At 37.1% G+C, this 25,564-nt stretch overlaps 1 protein-coding gene across 2 annotated transcripts in view; it reads left to right on the plus strand.

Moving 5' to 3' along the window:
- LOC105480069 (YME1 like 1 ATPase) overlaps positions 1-25,564 on the plus strand; it is a 45,848-nt gene that overhangs the window by 13,893 nt on the left and 6,391 nt on the right. The window contains exons 1-12 of one of the 2 annotated variants that reach the window (XM_071070339.1): positions 474-596; positions 5,964-6,073; positions 7,273-7,423; positions 8,453-8,536; positions 10,327-10,409; positions 15,857-15,947; positions 18,708-18,860; positions 19,437-19,569; positions 20,954-21,016; positions 21,868-21,980; positions 22,978-23,133; positions 25,032-25,183. In XM_071070339.1, the coding sequence (XP_070926440.1) occupies positions 7,324-7,423; positions 8,453-8,536; positions 10,327-10,409; positions 15,857-15,947; positions 18,708-18,860; positions 19,437-19,569; positions 20,954-21,016; positions 21,868-21,980; positions 22,978-23,133; positions 25,032-25,183 (1,128 nt within the window). In that variant the 5' untranslated portion in view covers positions 474-596; positions 5,964-6,073; positions 7,273-7,323. Of the gene's footprint in view, positions 1-473; positions 597-5,963; positions 6,074-7,272; positions 7,424-8,452; positions 8,537-10,326; positions 10,410-15,856; positions 15,948-18,707; positions 18,861-19,436; positions 19,570-20,953; positions 21,017-21,867; positions 21,981-22,977; positions 23,134-25,031; positions 25,184-25,564 lie in introns of those variants that run through there. The other variant, XM_071070338.1, reaches the window with a different exon arrangement.

A 25,564-nucleotide genomic window follows, 5' to 3' on the forward strand; every position in this document is an offset into this window, starting at 1 on the left:
TCACTTTCAAAAGCCCATTGAAATTAATTTTATATATATATATATGTGTATATATATATATATATGAAAAAAGCAATGACAGAAGGGTTTTGTTAATGGACCAGAAATTTGAGGACTTTCAGTAAGTTGTAATATAGGTGACATCAAATTGACAGTAAAATCAAATTTGCATTTATTCGTGTAATTTTTGAATACAAGGCACTAGTGATAGATGTCAGGTGATAGCGATCATTGTAAATGAAAAAGACATGTTTTCTACCTTCATGGGACTAAGGGTCTCGTGAAAGAGGTAAGTACTTCTGCTTCCAAGAGAACTCAGGAAAAACCCCACTTCCAGAGCCAGTAAAATTGGACTCTGGGATGGAATGGAATAAACAGTTGAGGATTGCCAGAAATGGGTCAATCACAGAACAGATATGGCCTTTAACCTTTAGGTAAATTAGCAAAAAACACCTTTCTAATAAGACTTCTGTGTGTGTGTTTGTGTATCGAGGGACATCTGTCTGTGGAGACTCCTGGTTTGAGCATTGATGCCAAGGAAAGAAACAAGATAGTACCCCAGATTACTTTGGTTTTGAATTATACATTCACTAAAGGTATTCTGCTCATAGTCCAAGTTTTATATTCTGAATATATTTACTTTTGCTAGTGTTGAGGATACCCATTTGTAGTCAATACCGATGACTGTATTTGTTTTGTTTTGTTTTTGAGATGGAGTTTTCCTCTTGTCACCCAGGCTGGAGTGCAATGGCACCTCCTGGGTTCAAGCAATTCTCCTGCCTCAGCCTCCCGAGGAGGTGGGATTACAGGTTCCCCCACCAGGCCCAGCTAAGTTTTGTATTTTTAGTAGAGATGGGGTTTCACCATGTTGGCCAGGCTGGTCTCGGAACTCCTGACCTTAGGTGATCCGCCTGCCTTGGCCTCCCAAAGTGTTGGGATTACAACATGAGCCACGGCGCCAGGCCCTGATCACTGTATTCTTATTTATAATTACACATGGATTACCAAGAATCTACGTATTTGAGGAAAACTTAAAGCATAAAAGAGAGGCGCCAAGTTCAGCAAAGAGACCAGTAACCCTCCGAAGAAATGATTAATGCAGAAGACAGAAGAAGACAGCTGATACGTTTTTAGATACTGTTGGAAGATGTTTAAAAACTGAGCATGTGTTACCTAGGGTATGAAAACTATCTTAATAAATTTTCATAGTGTTGTAACTCTGAGATCAGATTCTCTCAACATCAGAAAATAAAGCTAAAAATCCAGTAACAGAAAAGACAGCTTAAAAAAATACCTAAATACTTGAAAATTTAAAAACCCTTTTCTAAATGTCTCATAACTGAATGGAAATCAAAACTGAGATTACAGACACTCAGTAATTAACCACAGTGAAAATCTGTTTATCAGACTCTTTTGGTGAGGACAAAATGACGTTGAGGGCATTATATAATTTATTAAGAAATCAGGCCAGGCACGGTGGCTCACGCCTATAATCCCAGCACTTTGGGAGGCCGAGGCGGGCAGATCACCTGAATTCGGGAGTTCAAGACCAGCCTGGCCAACATGATGAAACCCCGTTCTCTACTAAAAAGGAAATACAAAATTAGCTGGGCGTGGTGGTGCATGCCTGTAATCTCAGCTACTCGGGAGCCTGAGGTAGGAGAATCACTTGAACCCAGGAGGCGGAGGTTGCAGTGAGCCGAGAGCACGCCATTGCCCTCCAGCCTGGGCAACAAGAGCGAAACTCCGTCTCAAGAAAAAAAGAAAAGAAACCAAGATGGGCTGGACACAGTGGCTCACGCCTATAATTCCAACACTTTGGGAGGCTGAGGCTGAGGCTGAGGTGGGCGAATCACTTGAGGTCAGGAGTTTGAGACCAGCCTGGCCAACATGGCAAAACCCTGTCTCTACCACGATATACAAAAATTAGCTGGGTGTGGTGGCAAATGCCTCTAGTCCTAGCTACTCAGGAGGCTGAGGCAGGATAATTTCTTGAACGTGGGAGATGAAAGTTGCAGTGAGCCAAGACTGCGCCTCCATCCTGGGTGACAGAGCAAGACTTTGTCTCAAAAAAAAAAAAAAAATTAAGATATAAAACATGGAAAATAAATTGAATTTCTGAAAAATAATAGAAGAAATTAATACAAAGCAAATATTTTAAAATAATAGGTGGAAATAGTTTTACTTAATTAAACCAAAAAAAATTTAATATAAAAAAATGGAACAACATAACAATTCTGATTAAGAAACAACAGAAAAATACAAACAGTATTAGAAGTATGAGTGGGAATTGCCATGGATATGTGAAGGTTTTAAAATTGCAAGGTGGTATGTGTAACTTTATGTCATAAAAATACGTTGAAATGGACAGTTATCTAAGCAATAAATTGACAAAGTTGGCCCAAGAAGAGATAGGATAATAACCATAAAGTTTAAAAGATACTATTTTAAAAATATTGTTCCTTTGCCCCAGAGGCACTAGGTTCAGATAGTTTTTATGGCTGCATTCTTCTAGAATATTGAGTTTCTTGTTAATTTAAAACCATATTAAAAAGAAAAAGGTCTAGAATACACTTCCCTGTTTATTCCATGAGATTGCTGTTAGTAGAACTTGCTAGTATTGGTGTAAGGCCAGGCACTGTGGATCACACCTGTAATCCCAACACTTTGGGATGATCACTTGAGGCCAGGAGTTCCAGACAAGCCTGGACAACATCTCAACAGCAACAAAAGTTAGCCCATCGTGGTATCATGCCCTTGTAGTTCTGGATACTTGGGAGGCTGAGGTGAGAGATTTGCTTGAGCCCAAAGTTCAAGGTTACAGTGAGCTATGATGATGCTGCTATACTTCAACTTTAGTGACAGAGCAAGATCCTGTCTAAAAATATATATATATATGTATGTATGTATGTATGTATATACACACACAAGCATGACAGAGGAACAAAATCGATGAGTTTCAATTAACAGAAATCCTAAATAAAATCCAAAGAAAGCAAATCTAAAAATGTGCTAAAAATATTATATCATGACTAAGGAATACAAAAGTGATTTAACGTTAAGTCAATTAATATATCATATTAATTGATTAGAAAAGAAAAATAATGTCATTATTTCAATGTATGATACAAAGACATAATATACTTTAATTGCTGTGCTTCCTGAAAACTCTTAGAAAGCTAGAAATGGAAGGAAACTTTTAAAATTTCTTAACATCTATTATGTTCCTGTTAATTTGAGAAACATGGAGTATCCTGGTTTTTTTCAGCATTAATTTGGAGATTCTGAACAATATGATTTAAAAGAAAACGAAATGAGCCATATGTAAGTTAAAGGAAGGGGTAAAATTATAATTTGCAGGTGATACAATTGTTTACCAGAAAATTCAAGAAAATCATCCAAAAGGCTGTTCAAGTAGAGTTCACTCCTTTGTCCATACCAGATAAATGCATAAAAATCAATAGTTTTCTTATAATCCAGCAGCAGGTTTTATTTACAGTTTCTTTAAAACCCAGTAAATGTTTTATCCTGACAAGAAATATACAGCATACATATATACACACGTACACACGTGTGTATATGAAGCTTTACTGAAGGAAAAAGAGGAACTGAGTGAAATAAAGTGAGAGAAGGCCATAATCCTATTTGGAAGAACTAGGTATTATAACAGTATCAATTTACACCCAAATTTATAAAGTCAGTACAACCCCAATCAAAACTCTCATGACCCATTTGGGAAATTGAGAAGTTGATTTTAAACTTAATTTGGAGTAACTGAGAACATGTTAAAAGAATACTAATGAAGGGGATTTCACCCTGCTTAAGTATATGAAAATATAGATATTTAGCCGTGGAAATCAGCAGTGTAGTATTATAAATAACTAAAATTTAAAAATTTAACCTAGTGCTGGCATACATCAGTGCAACAAAATTAAGAATTTTAAATCAATAAGCAAATGATGGATAATGAAATGTTATCAGCCTAAGTTACTGTTTTGGAAAAATCAAGTTCTTTTCTTACATCATACCAAAAAAAAAGTTCCAAATATGTTAAAGGGCTGAAAACAAAAATATAAAACTGAAAATATTACAGGTAAGTAGACTTCCTTTCAAATCTTAGTTTGGCGATGAAACTCTAATCAAGTTAAAATGCAGAAAATACAACAAAGGTATGGCTACACTGACCTAATAAATTTCTGTATCATGTGATTGAAAGACAAAGACACATTAATAATAAATATTTACAATATATATAAAGATTACTATCTGTAACATCCATATTCTCTAAATAAAAATGGAAAAATGTGCAAAGGACATGCATGGTCAGTTTACCAATGAAATAAAAATAAAAATAGTGAATAAAAATACAGAGGAATCTTTTCAAAATTTTCCCACATTTGTAATCTGGGAAATGCAAAGTGAAACAAGGTACTGGTATTTTTGCCCATCAGACTTGTACAAATTTAAAAGATTCATATTGTTTAGTATTGGCAAGGATATGAAGAAAAGGAAACTTATAAGCATTGGTGGGCACATAAATTGATAACAGCCTTTTTTAGAAAGTAGTCTCGGCCAGGCGCAATGGCGTACACCTGTAATCCCAGCACTTTGGGAGGTCGAGGTAGGCGGATCACGAGGTCAGGAGTTTGAGATCAGCCTGGTCAACATGGTGAAACCCCACCTCTACTAAAAATACAAAAATTAGCTGGGCATAGTGGCGGGTGCTTATAATCGCAGCTACTCAGGAGGCTGAGGCAGGTGAATCCGTTGAACCCAGGAGGCGTAGTGAGCGGAGATCATGCCACTGCACTCTCGCCTGGATGATAGAGTGAGACTCTACCTCAAAAAAAAGTAGTAGTTTCTTAGTGTCAAACAAAATTTAAACCTTAACAGTGTTTCTTTTAGGAATTCAATCTACATCTGCTGACATACATGTACAAGAATGTTCACCACAGTTTGTTTCCAGCAATAAAAACCAGAAAACAAATAATGTTCATGGTAGGGAAATGGTTGAATGAATTGCACTCTGATACATTGGAAAAGTGTAAACAGCCATTAAACTGAATGCACTGTCCTGTTCTGAAAAATAATGCGTGAAAAATGAAAATTGCAAAAAATTAGGTACTATTTCTAGAGTAGTTTTTATAGAAAGAGCATGTATGTGCAGGCATAGAAGGGTAGTCAGAATTGTTAACAGGTTATACTTCTGGGAAGTGGGATTGGGGCTTGAGAAATTAGAAGACACTAATTTGATACACTCACCTTTTTTTCAAAAACATGTAAAAATCAGTTGTGTAGATGCAACCTATTTTAATTACTTGGCTGGTTTTTTTTTTTGGAAAAAAATCACAGTTTATCAGAGTTGGTACTCAGTTTTTAAAATTATACTGTACAACCCTCTGACTTCTCTATTTACTTTTATCCCCTATCAACATAAAAATAGGGCAGGCGCGGTGGCTCGTGCCTGTAATCCCAGCACTTTGGGAGGCCAAGGCAGGTGGATCACCTGAGGTCGGGAGGCTGAGGCAGGATAATTGCTTGAACCCAGGAGGTGGAGGTTGCAGTGAACAGAGACTGCGCATTGCACTCCAGCCTAGGCAACAAGAAAACAAAACTCCATCTTAAATAAATTAATTAATTAATTAATTAATTTCCTTTTGAAACAAGGACAATAGAAAAAACTGTAGGCTGGACATGGTAGATTTAAGTGCTCAGACCTAATCCCAGCACTTTGGGAGGCTGAGGCAAGAGGATTGCTTGAGCCCAGGAGTTCAAGGCCAGCCTGGGCATAAAAGGAGACCCCGTCTCTACAAAAAAGAAAGAAACAAAGGAACACATATTTAAGTGTCAGGCAAATTAGATAGACTAGGATATAGAGGTAGAGTGTCAGACTTTAGAATCTCAGGCGTTTTTCTTTTCCTGTAACAATTTACAGTGACAGTGAATGGTATTGTTTTATTTAGTTTTCATACAGTCTCGGGGTTTTAAAACTTTGAAATCAAGGACACGACGTCTCCAGTCCACCTCCGAAAGATTAGCTGAAACACAGAATATAGCGCCATCATTCGTGAAGGTAATTAGACCTTTTTATGATCCAAAAAGCAAATATTTTCAAGTTGTTAAAAAAAATGGGGAGCTTCAATATCTGATTTCTTTTGTTGGCTGATAGATTTTCTTCCTTCTTTCCACTAATAAGGGATTAGTAACCTGTGTAATCATTATACCTGTAACTCTTCTGGGCCCCAGACTTGCCTCTCCACTTACTAGATTTTTTCCCCACAAACCTACACCTGTTAAGGTGTTCTCTGTATTAATGAGCAGCATCCACCCAAGCTAAAAACCTGGCTGTGAACCTATGTTTGTCCATGTTTCCTCACCTCCACATCCATTAACCACTAAAGTTCTGTTGATCCAGCCTCCTAAATATTTGTTAAATCTGTTCCACTGGCATAGATAGGCTATAACTATTTGTTGCCTAAATTACTCTAATGAATACTTGTTTAATCTCCTTGCCTCTAGTCTTGCTATGTTCAGTCCAGCCTCCAGATTGCCACCCATCAATCTTTCTAAAATTTTGATCTAGTTATATTACTCTGCTTTATTGCTTACCTCCACCTGATACACTGGGAATTTCATCATTTGGTCTTTACCTGCTATGTTTCTCTTCTCACCATTCAATATGCCCCTCTGTTTCCCTGCTCCTCTCTGGCACTGAAGTCTTATATAAGATTGCTAGGGCCGGGCGTGGTGGCTCACACCTGTGATCCCAGCACTTTGGGAGGCCGAGGTGGGTGGGTCACCTGAGGTCAGGAGTTTGAGACCAGCCTCGACATGGCGAAACCCCGTCTCTACTAAAAATACAAAATTAGTTGGGCGTGGTAGTGCATGCCTGTAATCCCAGCTACTCGGGAGGCTGAGTGTATGAACGGTGCTCAGTAGATATTTAGTAAATTAATGAGATTTTTCCTCTAGTAAAGATAAAGGGATATGAATATTAAGTCAATCAAACCCTAAGCTAATATGTGACCTGTTTTCAGTATAGTGTTCATGCAGAGAATAATGCCACTTTCTTTGTATTATTACTTGATTGATGCAGGAATAGGATCTAGTATTAGTTTCCTAGTTATTAATTCATTGCTGAGTCTTAATCTGTTTCTTCACATTGACAGTAAAAGTTACAGAATTTTAGTGAATTTTTTTGAGTGGTCACAATATTGTTAGGGAGTGTCACTCTGTCGTTAACCAGTACTGATGTGTTGTTTGTGTATTCAGGGGTTTCTTTTGCGGGACAGAGGATCAGATGTTGAGAGTTTGGACAAACTCATGAAAACCAAAAACATACCTGAAGCTCACCAAGATGCATTTAAAACTGGTTTTGCGGAAGGTTTTCTGAAAGCTCAAGCACTCACACAAAAAACCAATGGTAAGTTGATTTGAAACTGTCCATGTTTGAGAAGAGTAACTGAAAGGAAGTCATAGTCCTACATTTAAGTTTTAAGTAACTTTTCTAAGACCATCTGTCTTTCTATTGATTAAATTCTACTACATTTGTAACTTGATCTATGTAGAAATAGAGATACTGCTGATGGTTTCCCTTTCTCAAGAGAGAAAACGAATTGGAGAAAAGGAAGTGTGAATGGTTTAAAGGTTTTTGTTTCTTTGTTTTTTGTTTGTGTTTGTTTTTGAGACACGGTCTTGCTTCATTGCCTAAGCCAGAGTGCAGTGGTGCAATCACGGCTCATTGCAGCCTTAACTTCCTGGGCTCAAGTGATCCTCTCACCTCAGCCTCCTGAGTAGCTAGGACCACAGGCTTGTGCCACCATGCCCAGCTAATTTTTGTAGAGATGGAATTTTGCCATGTTGTCCAGGCTGGTCTTGAACTCCCGGGATCAAGTGATCCTCCTGCCTTGACTTCTTAAAGTGTGGGGATTACAGGCATAAGCCCACCTTGCTTGGCCTTAATGAAGTTTTTGATAATAGGGTACTTACAGGAAATCATAGCAGTTGTGAAAAAGAATGCCAGATTCCAAAATTGGATGTGATGAAATGTGATTATCAACAATAACCTGATGTTTACATTTCATTGAGCTGTCTTTTTTTTTTTTTTTTTTTTTGAGACGGATTCTCGCTCTGTCGCCCGAGCTGGAGTGCAGTGGCCGGATCTCAGCTCACTGCAAGCTCCGCCTCCCGGGTTCACGCCATTCTCCTGCCTCAGCCTCCTGAGTAGCTGGGACTACAGGCGCCCGCCACCTCGCCCGGCTAGTTTTTTGTATTTTTTAGTAGAGATGGGGTTTCACCTTGTTAGCCAGGATGGTCTTGATCTCCTGACCTCGTGATCCGCCCGTCTCGGCCTCCCAAAGTGCTGGGATTACAGGCTTGAGCCACCGCGCCCGGCCGAGCTGTCATATTTAATTAATGTCATTTGATGTAAAGCTTTTTCTTTCTACCCTAGATTCCCTAAGGCGAACCCGTCTGATTCTCTTCATTCTGCTGCTATTCGGCATTTATGGACTTTTAAAAAATCCATTTTTATCTGGTAAAAGCTTTTTTTATTTATCTAACTTGTTAGTTTCTTATTCCTTTAAATACATGATTCCTTTTAATGCCTAATCTAACCCTTAAAAGAAAGAACACATTAATGTTTATAGTTCTAGAATTAGGCTTTCATTCCTAGTAGTGGTTAGTTTCCCAAATTTTAGAAAATGATACCTGTCCAATTATAAAATTTAAAAATTATCCTGGTCAACAGGGTGAAAGGAAAGTAAATTAATTAATTGAAAAATTATGTAGAAGAATTTTATAATAGTGCAAACTGAAATAGTTTTCTGTTTCAAAGATAAACTAATAAATTCAGTTTATTAATAATATCATATTAAATGTTCCCCTTTTTTTAGTTTGCTTATCTGAAATTAAGCAATAGTGTCAGACTTAAGTGGTTCCAATTACCTTTTCCACTACTATGTAGTTTTCACCCTGTGTTCTCTATTCTCTTTAATATCAAGGATATGTACAGATTCTTAAAAAAATACTTTGTGGGCTAAAACTGTTAGTGTTCATTCTAGAATTACTATTTTAAATTTGTTTTCTCAGTTTCTGTGTTCTTGATTTATTAAGCATTTCTTCTTAACCCTGTATTTTGCCAGCTCATTTTTCAGCCTATCTTAACAGTATTTTGGGCTTCTTTTGAGGAAATTAGAAATTGCTCAGTTTACTCATTTATAACTGTTCTAGTTTGGAAGTTTCTACCTGAGTGGGAAAGACTTAAGAAATTCTTGTAATAGTTCTCCAAAATTGATCTCTAGTATTTTACTGTCCTATCAGACTTTTTCTGTCTTGCTTGTCAGACTTAATGATGTCATAATTGATAGGTCATTTGAGGGCAAGTAGTAACAGTTGTCAGAAGACGAGGACTACATGAAAAATATCATAATGTGTTAAGCCCATGTGTGTCAGTGTTTTTTGCTAACTGTAAGGCAATGTATTTCAAAGTGTAGACCTGCGACCAGTTATATCAGAATAATCAAAGTGTTTGTTAAAAATGCAAATTCTCCTGGGCCCTGTGCTGTGGCCTGAGAACCTGCATTTTAACATATTTCTCAAGTGAATTTTATTCACACCAGAGTTTGAGAAACTTTGTTCTATCATTAGATACTACAATGAGAAGTGGAAAATAATTCTTGATTTTATTAACTGAAAAGTACAAATGTCTTTTTATTTTATGTTATTTTATTTATTTATTTATTTTCAGTTGGAGTCTTGCTCTGTTGCCCAGGCTGGAGTCCAGTGGCACGATCTCGGCCCACTGCAATCTCCGCCTCCCGGGGTTCAAGTGATTCCCCTGCCTCAGCCTCCTGAGTAGCTGGGACTACAGGCCTGTGCCACCATGCCCAGCTAATTTTTTGTGTGTTTAGTAGAGACGGGGTTTCATCATGTTAGCCAGGATGGTCATGATCTCCTGACCTCGTGATCTGTCTGCCTCAGCCTCTCAAAGTGCTGGGATTACAGGTGTGAGCCACTGTGCCCGGTCTTTATTATTTTTTAATTTTTATTTTTTCAAATTGATTAAGAAAGTAAAGTAATAAAAGAATGACTACTCCATAGGCAGAGCAGCCAAAATATGTCTTTTTAATGTGAATCACTTACTCTTTGAAGATGGTTTAGAAATCCAGAAGACCTAGTTTCTGTTCCTCACTCTGATTTGATATGTGAATTTAGGTCTCTTAGACATTTAATTTTTCTAGGCTTTGCTTTCTTGCATCTAAAAAAATCAGGTGATTGGAATGTTATTAATCTATCAAATATAAACATTTCTTTTCTTCCCTTTAGTCCGCTTCCGGACGACAACAGGGCTTGATTCTGCAGTAGATCCTGTCCAGATGAAAAATGTCACCTTTGAACATGTTAAAGGCGTAAGTTAAGAAGATTGCCTTGCCTTCTTCATACATTCTCTAATTGATACTCTATATAAGGTGGATATTTGATTCTATAGCGTATGCTAGAACAGGTAAAATTGTATCCAAAAGTATTAGAAACAATATTTTGGGATAAATATTAATAGTCAAGGATCCAATCTTGCTTTATGACAGGGGATAGTATAATTTATGAAGGAGCAACCTGGTGTAGTGGAGTGAATGTGGACTTCAGAGTCAAGCTGACTAACATTTGGAATTCATTTTTATACTTATTAGCTATGAGACCTTGAAGAAATTACTTTAGATCCTGACAGATAATGTATGTGCTTGACACATAGTAGATAGTTAATAAATGGTCCTTCTTTACCTGTTCCTCTTATTGATCTTTGTAACTCCAGTATCTAAAACATATTAATGTATATTTCTTGAATGAATAGAATGGATAAATGCTAGTTTACAGTCAATTAATTTGTTAAATATTTAATAGTATCTATTTAGTGCTAGGTCCTGTTTTAGCTGCTGGGATAGAATAAATAATCTTTGCGTTCTTAGAGTTTAAACTCTAAAAGCAGTAATTGGACACTGATATGTCATATAAGAAAAAGTAGAGTATGTTAAAAGGTAATAAAAGTGTATGGAGGAAAAAGTAGAGCAGGGTAAAGAGGATTGGGAGTTTTGGGAGAAGGCTTAAGTTTTAAATGGAGTGTTCAAGGTGCGATTGATGGAGAAGGTGACATTTGAGAGAAAATCTGAAGGAGAAGATGGAATAAACTGCATTTATCTGAGAAAAGAACATTTCTGACCAAAGGAACAGTTTGAGCAAAGGCTCTGAATTATTAGGGTGTCTGACTTGTTCATTTTTGAAAGTAGAACCAATAGGATTTCTCATTGGAACATAAGGTGTAAGAGAAAAGAGAAGTCAAAAAGGACCACAAGATTTTTGGTCTCAACAATTATGGAAGGATAGAATTGACATTTACTGAGATTTTTGTTTTTGTTTTTGAGACGGAGTTTTGCTTTTGTTGCCCAAGCTGGAGTGCAATGGCGTGACCTCGGCTCAGTGCAACCTCCGCCTCCCAGTTCAAGCGATTCTCCTGCCTCAGCCTCCAGAGTAGCTGGAGTAGGATTACAGGCACAAGCCACCACGCCCAGCTAATTTTTTGTATTTTTAGTAGAAACAGGGTTTCACCGTGTTAGCCAGGCTAGTCTCGAACTCCTGACCTCAGGTGATCCGCCTGCCTCAGCCTCCCAAAGTGGTGGGATTATAGGCGTGAGCCACTGCACCCGGCCTTTAGTGAGGTTTTCAAAGGCTGTGAGTGGAGCAGATTTGGGGGACAAAGGTTAGAAATTTAGTTTTAGGTATGTTAAGTGTGAGAGATACAAATGAAAGTGTTGAGTAACTTGGATATACCACTTTGGAGGTATGGGAGAGGTCTGAGCTAGAATTAAAAATAGGAGATTATATTTATATGTATGTTAAGTCTACATATTTGGATGAGATCACCCAGGAAGTGAGTGTAACCAGAAGAGAGATCTAAATACTGAGTTATAGAGCACTTGAAGGTTCACAAGACAGAGAAGAGAAGCCAGGAACCCAGGTGAAAAGGAGCTGCCAGTGAGTTAGGTGAGAATGGTGTCCTGGAAGAAAATATTTCTGATGAGGGGAGTGATCAGCGACGTGAAATGCTATTGATGGGCCAAGTGACAGCTATCCATTTGATTTAGCAGTAAGTCATTGGTTTACCTGATAAAGAGCAATTTTAGTGGAGTAGCAGGGGTTAAATTCCGATTGCAGTGGGTTTACAAGAGGTGGAAAGAAATGAGATGGAATAGAGGATTACAGACAATTCTTGGATTTTGTCTGACAGAATAGTGCAGATAATTTATCTTATAATATAAAATAAAGTTGGAATGTTGGTAAACTGTTGAGTGGGGGGTTGTGGAAATTGATAGTATCAAGGTCACCAGCAGAGAGAATATGGATGGGAGAGGAGGAATGAGTGGTTAATGGAGGAAGTAAATTGTGCAGGAATAGGAGAATGAATGGAAACGGGAAATAAAAGTGTTGGGCTCACTTGAAATTTTGGATCATGAATTTATATTAAGACAAGTCAAAATGAGTCGTTTTTCTACTGATTTTCTATTTGTTTTATCTCTTCCAAATGTGAATTCTGCAACTTTAGTACCACACTGTGCTCTTCTCTGTGTTTTGCCATTATATCTGCTCTATTATATTTGATTTCTGAGAACTGTAGTGGCTGGGTAATTATCTTTCAGGAATGTTTTAGAAGAAATTCTTCCTGCAGGAGGGATTTGAAGTACATGATCTGAGGACTCTTCCAACTCTGAAGAGATTGGTTATGTTATTTCTGCTTTTCCTCTTTACATATTCATGTCTCTGTTTATACATAACCATGTTTTTTCAACCTCGACTATTTGGGGAATAAGGCATTGGGAATCATTATGATAGTTTTACACCAAGCAGTTCTTTCCTTTCCTTTCCAGTTTAAATGGCTATGAACCCTGTTGGAAATGTATAAAGGGAACAATTGAGGAAGAGGTTGGTGCAGTGATTATTTGAAAACTTGAATCATCAGTGTGGAGGGCCCTTCTCATTGTGTTTGAGGTCTGCATGCCTTTTCTAAATTGAGCCTGTATTAAGGCTGAGGTCAGATAGAGCATTGTTATTTTCTGCCTGCAATGTACGTACATACTTACTGAATATACCACACTTCCACCTCTTTTGAGAGAATTTGTTTTGTTTTGTTTTGTTTTGTTTTGTTTGAGACAGGGTCTCGCTCTTTTGCCCAGGCTGGAGTGCAATGGCATGATCTTGGCTCACTGCAGCTTTGACCTTCTGGGCTCAAGTGATCCTCCTGCCTTAACGTCCCTTGTAGTTGAGACCACAGGCATGCACCACCACACTTGACTAATTTTTTAGTTTAATTTTTTTATTCTTTCTAGACAGGGTCTGGCTCTATCACCCAGACTGAAGTGCAGTGGTGTGATCTTAGCTCACAACAACCTCCTCCTCCTGGGCTCAAGCCATCCTCCTGCCTCAGCCTCCCAGGTAGCTAGGACTACGCCTGGCTAATTTTTGTATTTTTTTTGTAGAGTCGGGATTTAGCTGTGTTGCCCAGGCTGGTCTTGATCTCCTGGGCTCAAGTGATCCACGCATCTTTGCCTCCCAAAGTGCTGGGATTACAGGCATGAGTCACCGAGCCCAGCTGATTTATCCTTCTCCTTCTTCCTTCTCTTCTGCTTCCTCTTGTTCTTCCTCCTCTTCTTCCTCTTCTTCTTTCTCCTCTTCTTTCTCCGCTTCTTCCTTTTCTTCCTCTTCCTCTTCTTCCTCCTCTTCTTCTTTCCTCTTCCTTTTCCTCCTCCTCCTCTTCCTCCTCTTCCCTCTTCTTCTTCCTCCTCTTCTTTCTTCTCCTTCTCCTCCTCCTCCTCCTTCTTCCTTCTTCTTCTCCTCCTCCTCCTCCTCCTCCTCCTTCTTCCTTCTTCTTCTCCTCCTCCTCCTTCTTCTCCTCCTTCTCCTTCCTTCTCCTCCTCCTCCTCCTCCCTTCTTCTCCTCCTCCTCCTCCTCCCTTCTTCTCCTCCTCCTCCTCTTCCTTCTTCTCCCCCTCCTCCTCCTCCTCTTTTTGGGTGCAGGGGGTAGAGACAGAGCTTCACTTTGTTCTCCAGTCTGGTCTCAAACTCCTGAGCTCAGGTAGTCCTCCCATCTCAGCCTCACAAAGTGCTTGGGTAGTAGACATGAGCCATCATGCCTGTCCTGGAATGTGGGGATTTCTGAGTACTAAACTAAAGCCATGCTGATGACTAAGCATAATGAAAGTAGACATCACAATTAAGATAGATCCTTACCAAGTTTTCCATGCTAAAATGAATCAATTTTATAATTGCTGTAAGACCTAAATTTATATAGAGCAAAGTAATTCAGTAGCATTTACCAGAACAGATTTACCATTAGGTAGTTCCTGTGATCAAATTTTTACCAAATCTCAAAGAGCTTGTGTGGGAATGTCATTTCCTTACCTAGAATTTCTGGATATATGGGCATACTTATATATATAGTCTTAAAAATGTTAATACAGGCATTTAATAACTTGATTCATTACCTTGATCCCATTAACTATTTTCCTTGATAGATCTTAGGTTCCTGAAGTGGGAATTCTCTTGCCACAGAATTTGGGGAGAGAATATAGTTTATTTGAGTAGCAAATTACGTTTAATCTCTTCTCCTTTATTCCTACAAGTTAAAATTGGAATTATATCTGTTATTTTGACCAAATACAATTTAGTCATCTTTTAGTACATGGATATTATCTTTCAAGTTCTCTTTTAATAAACCAGCCAGGTCTTTTTTTAACCATAAATTTCATTGAAGTTTAACAAATTCACACAGAAGTGCACAAATCCATAAATTTTCACAAAGTGTCTGTGTTATAAGTACCCAGCTCAGGGAACAGAACGTTATCAGAAGCCTAGAACCTCCTTGATGCCTCCTTCTGGTTACTGGCCTAGGGACAATTTCCTATCTAATACCATATATGAATTTTCCCTGTTTTTGAATTTTAGATAAATGTAATCCATATAGAATATCCTTTTTTGTATGAGGCTTGTTTTATTCAACATGTTTGTGAGATCCATCTATGTTATTTGGAGTTGAGGTTTATTTATCCTTACTGCATAGTATCCCATTATACGAATACCACAACACAGTGCAGTTATACTACTTTAGAGTGGACGTTTGAATTATTTCTAGTTTTTGGTTCAAATACAGCTGGTGTGAATATTCTTGTACAAGTCTCTTGGTGAAAATATGTACACACTTCTCCTGGGCCTAGGAGTGGACAAAGCTTTGTTTTCTATTTTTTTAAATACTCTGTGAAAAGAAAATGCTATGTTTTTAACCATTAACTTCATTAAAACATTAGTAAATTTTTAATTATTTAATCAGAATAACTTTCAAAGATCATTCCAAGTCTAACAAAAAAACATAACTTTGCTCTTTAATAAGTATAATATTTCCTGGAAATATATCTGGGAAGTTTTTTTGAAATAATAAGTGAATCTTGACATTAATTGGACATTTTCAGAACGCCGTTTGGCATAAAACTATGTTTCCTGTTTTAGTATGCTCCTCTCTAGGTACTTTCTTTTTAACCCTGTCCAATGTACTTGACTTTTGTTTTCTCACTGAGAAAATGAAAGTTCAGAATGATTTTTTAGGGATAGTAAGGAGACTTTGCATAATTGGAAATAATGGTCAGGGGAAAACCCTTTGTGTGTTTTATAAGGGGCCATTTTTGTATGCTGCTTTTACTGAAACAAAGAAGGCCAGGTTAATTCCATATCCAAATTAAATTTATGATTTTCAAAAGGGCTAATCTCACCAAATGTGTCCATAATCTAAAGTTATTTGGAAAATTGTGTCACTTTAGGTGGAGGAAGCTAAACAAGAATTACAGGAAGTTGTTGAATTCTTGAAAAACCCACAAAAATTTACTATTCTTGGAGGTAAACTTCCAAAAGGTAAGATAATCTTTTTTTTACCATGATTTGATGGAAAAAACAAAAACAAACAAAATCTATATTACTTATTTAATGTTAACTGATTAAAGTTTAAGTCTTAATTGCTGTTTTACAAAATAGATGTTCATTCTGAACATACAATTCCACAACCTTTTTTGGTAACTGCAAATTTTTATATACTTTCAAATTTTAAGTAAAGTTATAAGAATAGTACATAGAATGTTCCTCATATCCTTAACTTAGACTCACAAATTTTTAATATTTAACTTCCTTTTTTTAGACCCAGGCTTGACTGCAGTGGTGCAATCATGGCTTACTGTATCCACAACCTCTTGTGTTCAGGCGGCACTCCCAGGTAGCTGAGACCACAGGCACACACTACCATGCCACCTAATTTTTGTATTTTTTGTAGAGATGAGGCCATGTTGCCCAGGCTGCTCTTGAACTCCTGGGCTCAAGCGATCCACTCACTTTGGCCTCCTAAAGTACTAGGACTGCAGGCATGAGCCAGCGCACTCAACCTAGCTCCATTTAAAAAATCATTCACTTTGTCTCTTTACGTATATATAAATACAAAAATTATTTGTAAATAAATAATTTTTTAATTATTTGAGAGTAAAATGTAAACATAATCACCCCTAAGAGTGTATTTTCTAAGAGTAAGGATATTCTTCTACATAACTCCAGAATTATATTAAAATTAGGACATTAGTTAGGTGTGGTGGCTCACACCTTTAATCCTAGCATTTTAGGAGGTGGAGGCGGGTGGATTACTTGAGGTCAGGAGTTCGAGACCAGTCTGGTCTTGAAGCAGGGGCCATTGGAGTTCCAGCCAGCCTGGCCAACATGGTGAAACCCTGTCTCTACTAAAAATACAAAAAAAAAAATTAGCTGGGCTTGGTAGCAGGCGCCTGTAATCCCACCTGCTCAGCAGGCTGAGGCAGGAGAATCGCTTGAACCTAGGAGGTGGAGGTTGCAGTGAGCCAAGATTGTGCCCACTGCACTCCAGTCTGGGAGACAAAGCAAGACTCTGTCTCCAAAAAAAAAAAAAAAAGGACATTTAACGTACATACAAAACCATTCTCAAATTTAGAGTCTATATTCAAATTTCAGCATTTGTTCCAATAGTATCCTTTGTAGGATACCCTCTTCCCCAGTTCAGGACCCAATCCAGGATCACAGATAACATTTAGGCTTTTATTTTAGTTTGTTTGTTTGTTTGTTTTTTAATGAAACAATTCCTTAGCCTTTTTGTGAGGGAGTGGGGAGAAGAGGATCTTTCATGATTTTTACAGTTGTAAAGAGTACTTGCCTAATTATTTATAGAATGTTCTCAGTTTAGCTTTGTCTGATGTTTTCTCGTGGTTAACATGACTTTTGATGACTTAATAGTATCCTTCTAATTTATGGTTGTATCACAGTTTAACCATTTACATTGAATTTTTGTATGGCTTCCGGTTTTTTATTAAGAATAGTACTGTGGTTCATCTTAATTCAAGGCTTTGCCTGCATGCTTAATTATTTCCTTAGAATAAATTTCTAGAAATGGAATTGCTGAGTTAAAGGATGACACTCCTTTTTAATGCTTGTTTTTATACTGTCACCTATCTCTACTGAGAATACAGCAGTGTATGAAATTATTTGAAGTAACCTTTGCTAATTTAGGGTACATTTATTAAATCAGTGCTAATCACATCACAGAGTGAATGTTTAAAACCATAGAAGTATTAATAGTTACCCTCTTCCTCTTTCTAATCACAAGGAGTATTTTAAATTTATAGAAAATTTGAGTAGTATAAATTTGTAGAAAAATCTTCAGATACCAAGATGTAATCCACAGAAATTAATATGATTTACACCAGTTAAGTATAACTAAAACATGACAATACTAGGATAGTCTTAAAGCTATTTTTGAGCTTGAGCTTTCTTTAAAATTTTTATGTTAAAATGCAGCAAACATGTATGTAAAGAAGTTTTGTTGCTTTTTAAATGTAATATGTATATTTATAAAAACATATAAATCAGGCAATTCTGTTTTTTCTAACGTGAAAATCTTTGATATTATGAAAATTTTCAAACATATGGAAAACCTTGAAAGAACAGTACAATTAACATCCATATCCTATCCACTTAGACTCAACAATTAACATTCTGTCATATTTGCTTTCTGTGTATGTGTGTATTTTTCCTCCTGAACGTTTGAAAGAAAACTGTAAACATCACCTACTTGACATCTAAAGACTGTTGTACATCATCTAAGAATAAGGACAGTGTCCTAAATAAACATAATAACCTTATCCCACCAAAGAAAATTAACACTATTTCCTTAATATTATGTACTCTCCAATCTTGTTTAAACGTTTTCACCAAATGTCTCTAGAATATTTTGTTCTTTATGAAAAAGCATCAAATCAAGATTCATTAATTACATTTGGTTGTTTAGTCTTTTAATCTATTTCTACATGAATTTTAATCTTTTTTAGTGATAAATGGGTTTATATTTTTTTACCTCAAGATTCTTCCTGTCATGTCTGTTGTTGATATGTAATATTTATATGATACAGGAACATTAATTTTGGACAAGATTCTGAAGTGAACCATTAGCAGAGACAAGTACGGTTTGCTGTGTTTCAAAATACTGGTTTTTGGTGTGACCTCAGCCTGAAAATTATATAAATGAATAATTATTTGTTTTATAGGTTCATATCGAGGAATTTTTAAAAAATACTTTGAATTATTCTTGTTTTCATTTTCTTTTAGGAATTCTTTTAGTTGGACCCCCAGGGACTGGAAAGACACTGCTTGCCCGAGCTGTGGCAGGAGAAGCTGACGTTCCTTTTTATTATGCTTCTGGATCCGAATTTGATGAGATGTTTGTGGGTGTGGGAGCCAGCCGTATCAGAAATCTTTTTAGTATGTTTTGATGTATCTTTCATACAGTGCTAAATTTTGTTAAGGGAAGTGTATATCTTACCCTTCTTTGCTAATTACTTTTTTTCTTCCTTTTTTTAATTTCTATTTTTTCGGGCCTCCAGCTTTGCATGCTAATTAGTTTTGATAGCTAAAATAGCCATTGTGGGATCTTGGTTTGGGTAACTTTTACTATATGAATTAGCTAGTAGAAGTGCAAGGATGAGGTTGAAGGCTACCAAAAAAAAAATTTTTTTTTTTTTTTTCATTTTATTCATCAGTTTTATAGTATGGAATTAAGAAGTAATTAGCTTCAAACCTGATTGTATATGGTATTTGTATAGCTAGGAAGAATGAATGCCCAACTGTTTTTATTTTATATCATTTTCTTTGGTATAGTTTTTTCCCCCTGAAGCTACTATTCTTAAATCAGTAAAAAATGACCTCCTTTTGTGTATTTTCTTCCAATGAATATTTTTTGTTGGCTTTTGACAGTTTTTTAGGATTTTAATATTTATCTCGTTTTGTTCAAAAGTGTTGACTTCTTTCAGCTTATTTGAATGTTTTTTGTTTTCTTAGGGGAAGCAAAAGCGAATGCTCCTTGTGTTATATTTATTGATGAATTAGATTCTGTTGGTGGGAAGAGAATTGAATCTCCAATGCATCCATATTCAAGGCAGACTATAAATCAACTTCTTGCTGAAATGGATGGGTAATTGAATCTTCTTTTGTCTTAGAATATGGTGATGCCTCCCAGCATTTGATATATGTAGAATTGATCTTATGCAAATTATTTCCGTAAGGCATTTCATATCTAGAGATAAGAAAAATGTGATGTGTATAGGAAACAGAGTAGTCCCTCATGCAAGAACACAAGACAAGCTTTTTCTGTCAGTATTGTTTTCATTACTAATTGGATATTTGAATATCAACTCATCTTATTTAATTGATGGTATTTATATTCTTTTTCATTTATTGTTATACTTATGACAGAAAAACAGTGATTCATGCTGAGACTAGTAGTCTATTTGAAGAAATACACTCATTTCTACACAGTTTATGACTAGCTTTGAATGTGGCAGCTTTAAAGCTTACATCAATGTTCATAATATAAAAAGCAAGAGGTGATGTTGCTTTGAAAGAAGTATCTTAAAGATAATATATAAGACATTTTGAAACCACATAGGAAGCCCAGGAGTGAATAACTTGAATTGGTATACTTGAATTTCTTCAAAAATTAACCAGGTACCTAAGCTTTTTATATCAGGTTATCTTTTCCTACATAGACCAGACAATTGTGAAGGTATGTAGTCACAGATGACTGGTGGTTTATTATCAGTCTCTTTTCTTAGCTGTTATTTAATTAATGAAGCCGGGCATGGTGGCTCACGCCTTTAATCCCAGGACTTTTGGAAGCCAGGGTGGGAGAATTGCTTGAGGCCAGGAGTTCAAAACCAGCCTGGTCAATATAGCAAGACCCTATCTCTACTAAAAATAAAAATAGTCGCTGGGCACGGTGACTCAAGCCTATAATCCTAGCACTTGGGAGGCTGAGGCAGGTGGATCACTTGAGGTCAGGAGTTCAAGACCAAACTGGCCAACATGGTGAAACCCCATCTCTACTAAAAATATAAGAATTAGCTGGGCATGGTGGCAGCCGCCTGTAATCCTGGCTACTCAGGAGGCTGAGACATGAGAATTGCTTGAACCTGGGAGATGGAGGTTGCAGTGAGCGCCGTTGCACTCCAGCCTGGGTGACAGTGAGACTCTGTCTCAAAAAAAAAAAAAAAAAAAGTGGCTTGTACCTAGAAATTGGGTAGAAAAAATTTAAAAATAAATAAAAATAAATAAATTAGGTATGTTGGCATGCACCTGTCATTCCAGCTACTTGAGAGGTTGAGGCAGAAGTTTCACTTCAACCCAGGAGTTTGAGGCAGCAGTGAGCTATGATCATACTGGTGTGTTCCAGCCTAGGCCACAAAGCGAGTGCTAATCTCAAAAAAGGAAAACAAACCAGTTTTGTGTAGAGCATTTCTACATGTGTGCTGTGCTTCAATGTTAGTGAAAATATACTGTTTTTTTTTTTTCCTATATAGTTTTAAACCCAATGAAGGAGTTATTATAATAGGAGCCACAAACTTCCCAGAGGCATTAGATAAGTAAGTATTAAAAGAAGATTTTTGTGAAGTACTATTACCTGCTATAAAATTATGCTAAAAGAAGTCAATTGCAAAAGATCACATTGTATGATTGCATTTATATGCAATACCCAGAATAAGCAAATTCACAGAGACAAATTGGGTTAGCAGTTACCAGAGGTTAGGGAGAATAGGAGATGGCTGTCATTGGATATGGGATTTCTTTGCCGGGGATGGGAATATTCTAAAATTAGATTGTGGTGATGGTTGTACAATTCTGAATATATTAAAAATCACTGAGGTATCCACTTTAAATTCTGTTATGTGAATTACATCTCAATAAAACTTAAAATTTATTTGTTAGATGTCACAAAAGTTTTATGTAGAAAGGATTTTAAAAATAAATTCACTGTAGTAGTATAACTAGGTTTAAAGTTACTATGAAAAAAAATTGTATTGTAGAAGTTATTCATATTTTCATTTGCTTAGTAGTTTGTCACTGCCTAAGACTCTAGTCTAACATACATTCTGTGCTTAGCAGTTGAGATGGATGTGTGGTTCTTATCCACAATAATAGTTTATTGTAGAATTATTTGTTCCTGGACTGAGTTACTTGCATGCTTTTGTTTCTGAGGGGTAGGCTACCTAGGTACACACATGTATCTGAATCAACCTTTGTTCTACCCTCTGGTTATTGACACTGTTACTTGAGCCATGTTTTAAAAGGAACTATCTGAATATTTATGTACAAAATTCCATCTGCACTCTGGCTGCCATTGGCTTCCCAGTCATGTCATTAGGGTGTCAGTCCTGCTGACTTTGAGCTTAAATTGTTTATTAATTTATATTTTCCTTTTGCATTCTTCCTGTAGTGCCTTAATACGTCCTGGTCGTTTTGACATGCAAGTTACAGTTCCAAGGCCAGATGTAAAAGGTCGAACAGAAATTTTGAAATGGTATCTCAATAAAATAAAGTTTGATCAATGTAAGTCTAATTCTATCAAAATAAACATTTGTCATTTATGTAAAGTGGTAATATACCACTCACCCTGTTTGTGGTCTTTTCATGATAAATGTATTAATATTAAAAGACCAGTCCATTTTTGTCTTTTTTTTTTTCCGTTACTATGTTCACTTAAAAGTCCATTCCTTAGTGTATATCCAGGAGATTATATTGTTTTGAACCCTGATTCTAAAGAAAGGTTTTTTTAGAGTATTCAGACAGATATTTGAGGATATATATATATATATATATACACACACACACACACACACTTTTTAAGATGAATGTAAAATGCAAAATAATAGAAAAAGCTGCAGAAACAGTAACTCATGATATAGTCAGTATGGGGCCAAAAGAGAAGAAAGCAAATTATAAAACAAAACACATGGAAATTTATTACCCACTTGAGTAATAAATGAAATTATTAAAGCTGCAGTAGTTTCAGAGATAGCTATATCAATTCATTAAACTATATGTGTTTCCTATAATAAGGGCAACTGTTATGTCCAAAGTTTCCAGATGAAATTCAAGAAAAAAGTGTCTAAACTATAGCTCAGAATGGCTAGCTATTTTCTTTTTTCCCTCAGAATGTAGTTTTTGTTTGTTTGTTTGTTTGTTTTGAGACAGAGTTTCGCCCTTTTTGCCCAGGCTGGAGTGCAGTGTCACAATCTCGGCTCACTGCAACCTCCACCTCCCGCGTTCAAGTGATTCTCCTGCCTCAGCCTCCTGAGTAGTTGGGATTACAGGTGCATGCCACCATGCCCAGCTAATTTTTGTATTTTTAGTAGAGATGGGGTTTCACCATGTTGGCCAGGCTGGTCTCGAACTCCTGACCTCCAGTGATCTACCTGCCTCAGCCTCCCAAAGTGCTGGGATTAAAGGCGTGAGCCATCACACCCGGCCCGAATGTGAGTTCTGTGTGAAGAGTTTTCTTTTACCTGTTTTCGACTTTTAATGTTGTGTTCTCCTTTTACATTAGCCGTTGATCCAGAAATTATAGCTCGAGGTACTGTTGGCTTTTCTGGAGCAGAGTTGGAGAATCTTGTGAACCAGGCTGCATTAAAAGCAGCTGTTGATGGAAAAGAAATGGTTACCATGAAGGAGCTGGAGTTTTCCAAAGACAAAATTCTAATGGGTAGGTTTCCTTTGTTTTTTTTTTTTCTGTCTTTACTTTCCATTGTGTTAGATAATTCATTTGGGGCAAATACCCTATTCAAACAGCTAAAGCCATGGCTATGTTGAATCTAATCTTACTCTAAAACTTCAGTGTCTGGGTTTTCAAGATTTGTAATAAATGATTTTACAAAATTACCAATTTAACAGTCAAATGCCATTAAACAGTAACATTTTCTTGACAGTACTCTTGTCAGTGATACAGAACTGATTTTATAGTGTACCACATTTATTAGTTTTGTCTCTTTCTTTTTTTTTTTTTTTTTGAGACGGAGTCTCGCTGTGTCGCCCAGGCTGGAGTGCAGTGGCCGGATCTCAGCTCACTGCAAGCTCTGCCTCCCGGGTTTTTACGCCATTCTCCTGCCTCAGCCTCCTGAGTAGCCGGGACTACAGGCGCCCGCCACCTCGCCCGGCTAGTTTTTTGTATTTTTTAGTAGAGACGGGGTTTCACCGTGTTAGCCAGGATGGTCTCGAACTCCTGACCTCGTGATCCGCCCGTCTCGGCCTCCCAAAGTGCTGGGATTACAGGCTTGAGCCACCGCGCCCAGCCTTGTCTCTTTCTTAGAAAACCTTTTTTTCTGACTGGAAAGTTTCAAAAAGTGATGGGAACATGAAAATATATACTTGACAACACCACAATTTGGCCTTTTATAAAACAAATATATTCTAGTGGCATATATAATTGTATAGTTCAACTGTTGGTGGGGAGATGAGGCACATATATATTTCCTCTTGTCGGACATTGCTGCTAAAAAGGATAGTTAACTTTATTCTGTGCTTGATTTCGATTTTAAATCTTGGATTGACTTAAAAGCACATTAGTTATGATATTCTTGTTAAATTGGAAGTTTATTTTATAGAAATAGAAATAAGTTTTCCCTTTTGATGTAAGAATTAAGATGATAGTTTTGACAGTTTTGGTTTGCAGATAAATTGTTAAAGTTTGTATGTGTTATGGAATGAATTCTGCCCATTTTAAAAAACTTTTACTCTGTAGACTGGGCATGGCGGCTCACACCTGTAATCCCAGCACTTTGGGAGGCCGAGGCAGGAGGACCACGTGAGCCCAGAATCGTTGGAGTTCAAGATCAGCTGGGCAACATAGCGAGACTCCATCTCTACCAAAAATTTTAAAAATTAGCTGGGTGGGGTAGCACGCGTCTGTGGTCCCATCTACTCGGGAGTCTGAGGTGGGAGAATTGCTAAAAAGTCCAAGAAGTTAAAGCTACAGTGAGCTGTGATTATGCCACTGCACTCCAGCCTGGGTTACAGACCCTGTTTAAAAGTTTAAAAAATTGCTATTGCTAAAAAATTATTAAAGCTAGGCACAGTGGCACATGCCTGTAATCCCAGCACTTTGGGAAGCTGAGGTGGGTGGCTTACTTGAGGCTAAGAGTTGGAGTGAGCTATGACAAAAATGACTTTAAGGAGAATGAGTTTTTTGTTTTTTAATATTAATCCAGTATCAGATACATTCATCCCTCAGTATCCACGGAGGGGGTGGGGATTGGTTCCAGGTCCCATGTGGATACCAAAATTCAAGGATGCTCAAGTGTCTTTTATAAAATGGTGTACTATTTGTGTATAACATACATAATTCTCCTGTATACTTGAAATCATCTCTAGATTACTAATACAATGGAAATGCTCTGTAAATAGTTGTTATACTGTATTTTTCATTTGTATTTTTTTTATTGTTCCTCTTCCCCATACTTTTAATCCTTATTTGGTTGAATCTATGGATGCAGAATCTGCTGATAGGAAGGGTGGAGTGTATTTGATTTGCAGACAAGAATGTGTTTTGTTTATTTAAATATACCTTTCTAGTGGAGTATTTACGCAATTAAATTTTTATCTTAGGGCCTGAAAGAAGAAGTGTGGAAATTGATAACAAAAACAAAACCATCACAGCATATCATGAATCTGGTCATGCCATTATTGCATATTACACAAAAGATGCAATGCCTATCAACAAAGCTACAATCATGCCCCGGGGACCAACACTTGGACATGTAAGTTTTTTGTAGCATCTCGCCCTGTCGCCCAGGCTGGAGTGCAATGGCACAGTCTCAGCTCACTGCAACTTCTGCCTTCCGGGTTCAAATGATTCTCTCACCTCAGCCTCCCAAGTAGCTGGGATTACAGGCGCCCACCACCATGCCCAGCTAATTTTTGTGTTTTTAGTAGAGATGGGGTTTCACCATGTTGGCCAGGCTGGTCTTGAACTCCTGACCTCAGGTGATCCAGCCGCCTCAGCCTCCCAAAGTGCTGGGATTACAGGCATGAACCACCATGGCCTGCCTAATTCTTAAATATCTAATTACTGTGCTGTCCCAAAAGGGAAAACATTATGTTTTGCAGCAACTGATTCAGTAGTTTTTCTAAGATTTTTC

Source organism: Macaca nemestrina, chromosome 9, assembly GCF_043159975.1.
Source record: "Macaca nemestrina isolate mMacNem1 chromosome 9, mMacNem.hap1, whole genome shotgun sequence".
Lineage (NCBI taxonomy): Eukaryota > Metazoa > Chordata > Mammalia > Primates > Cercopithecidae > Macaca > Macaca nemestrina.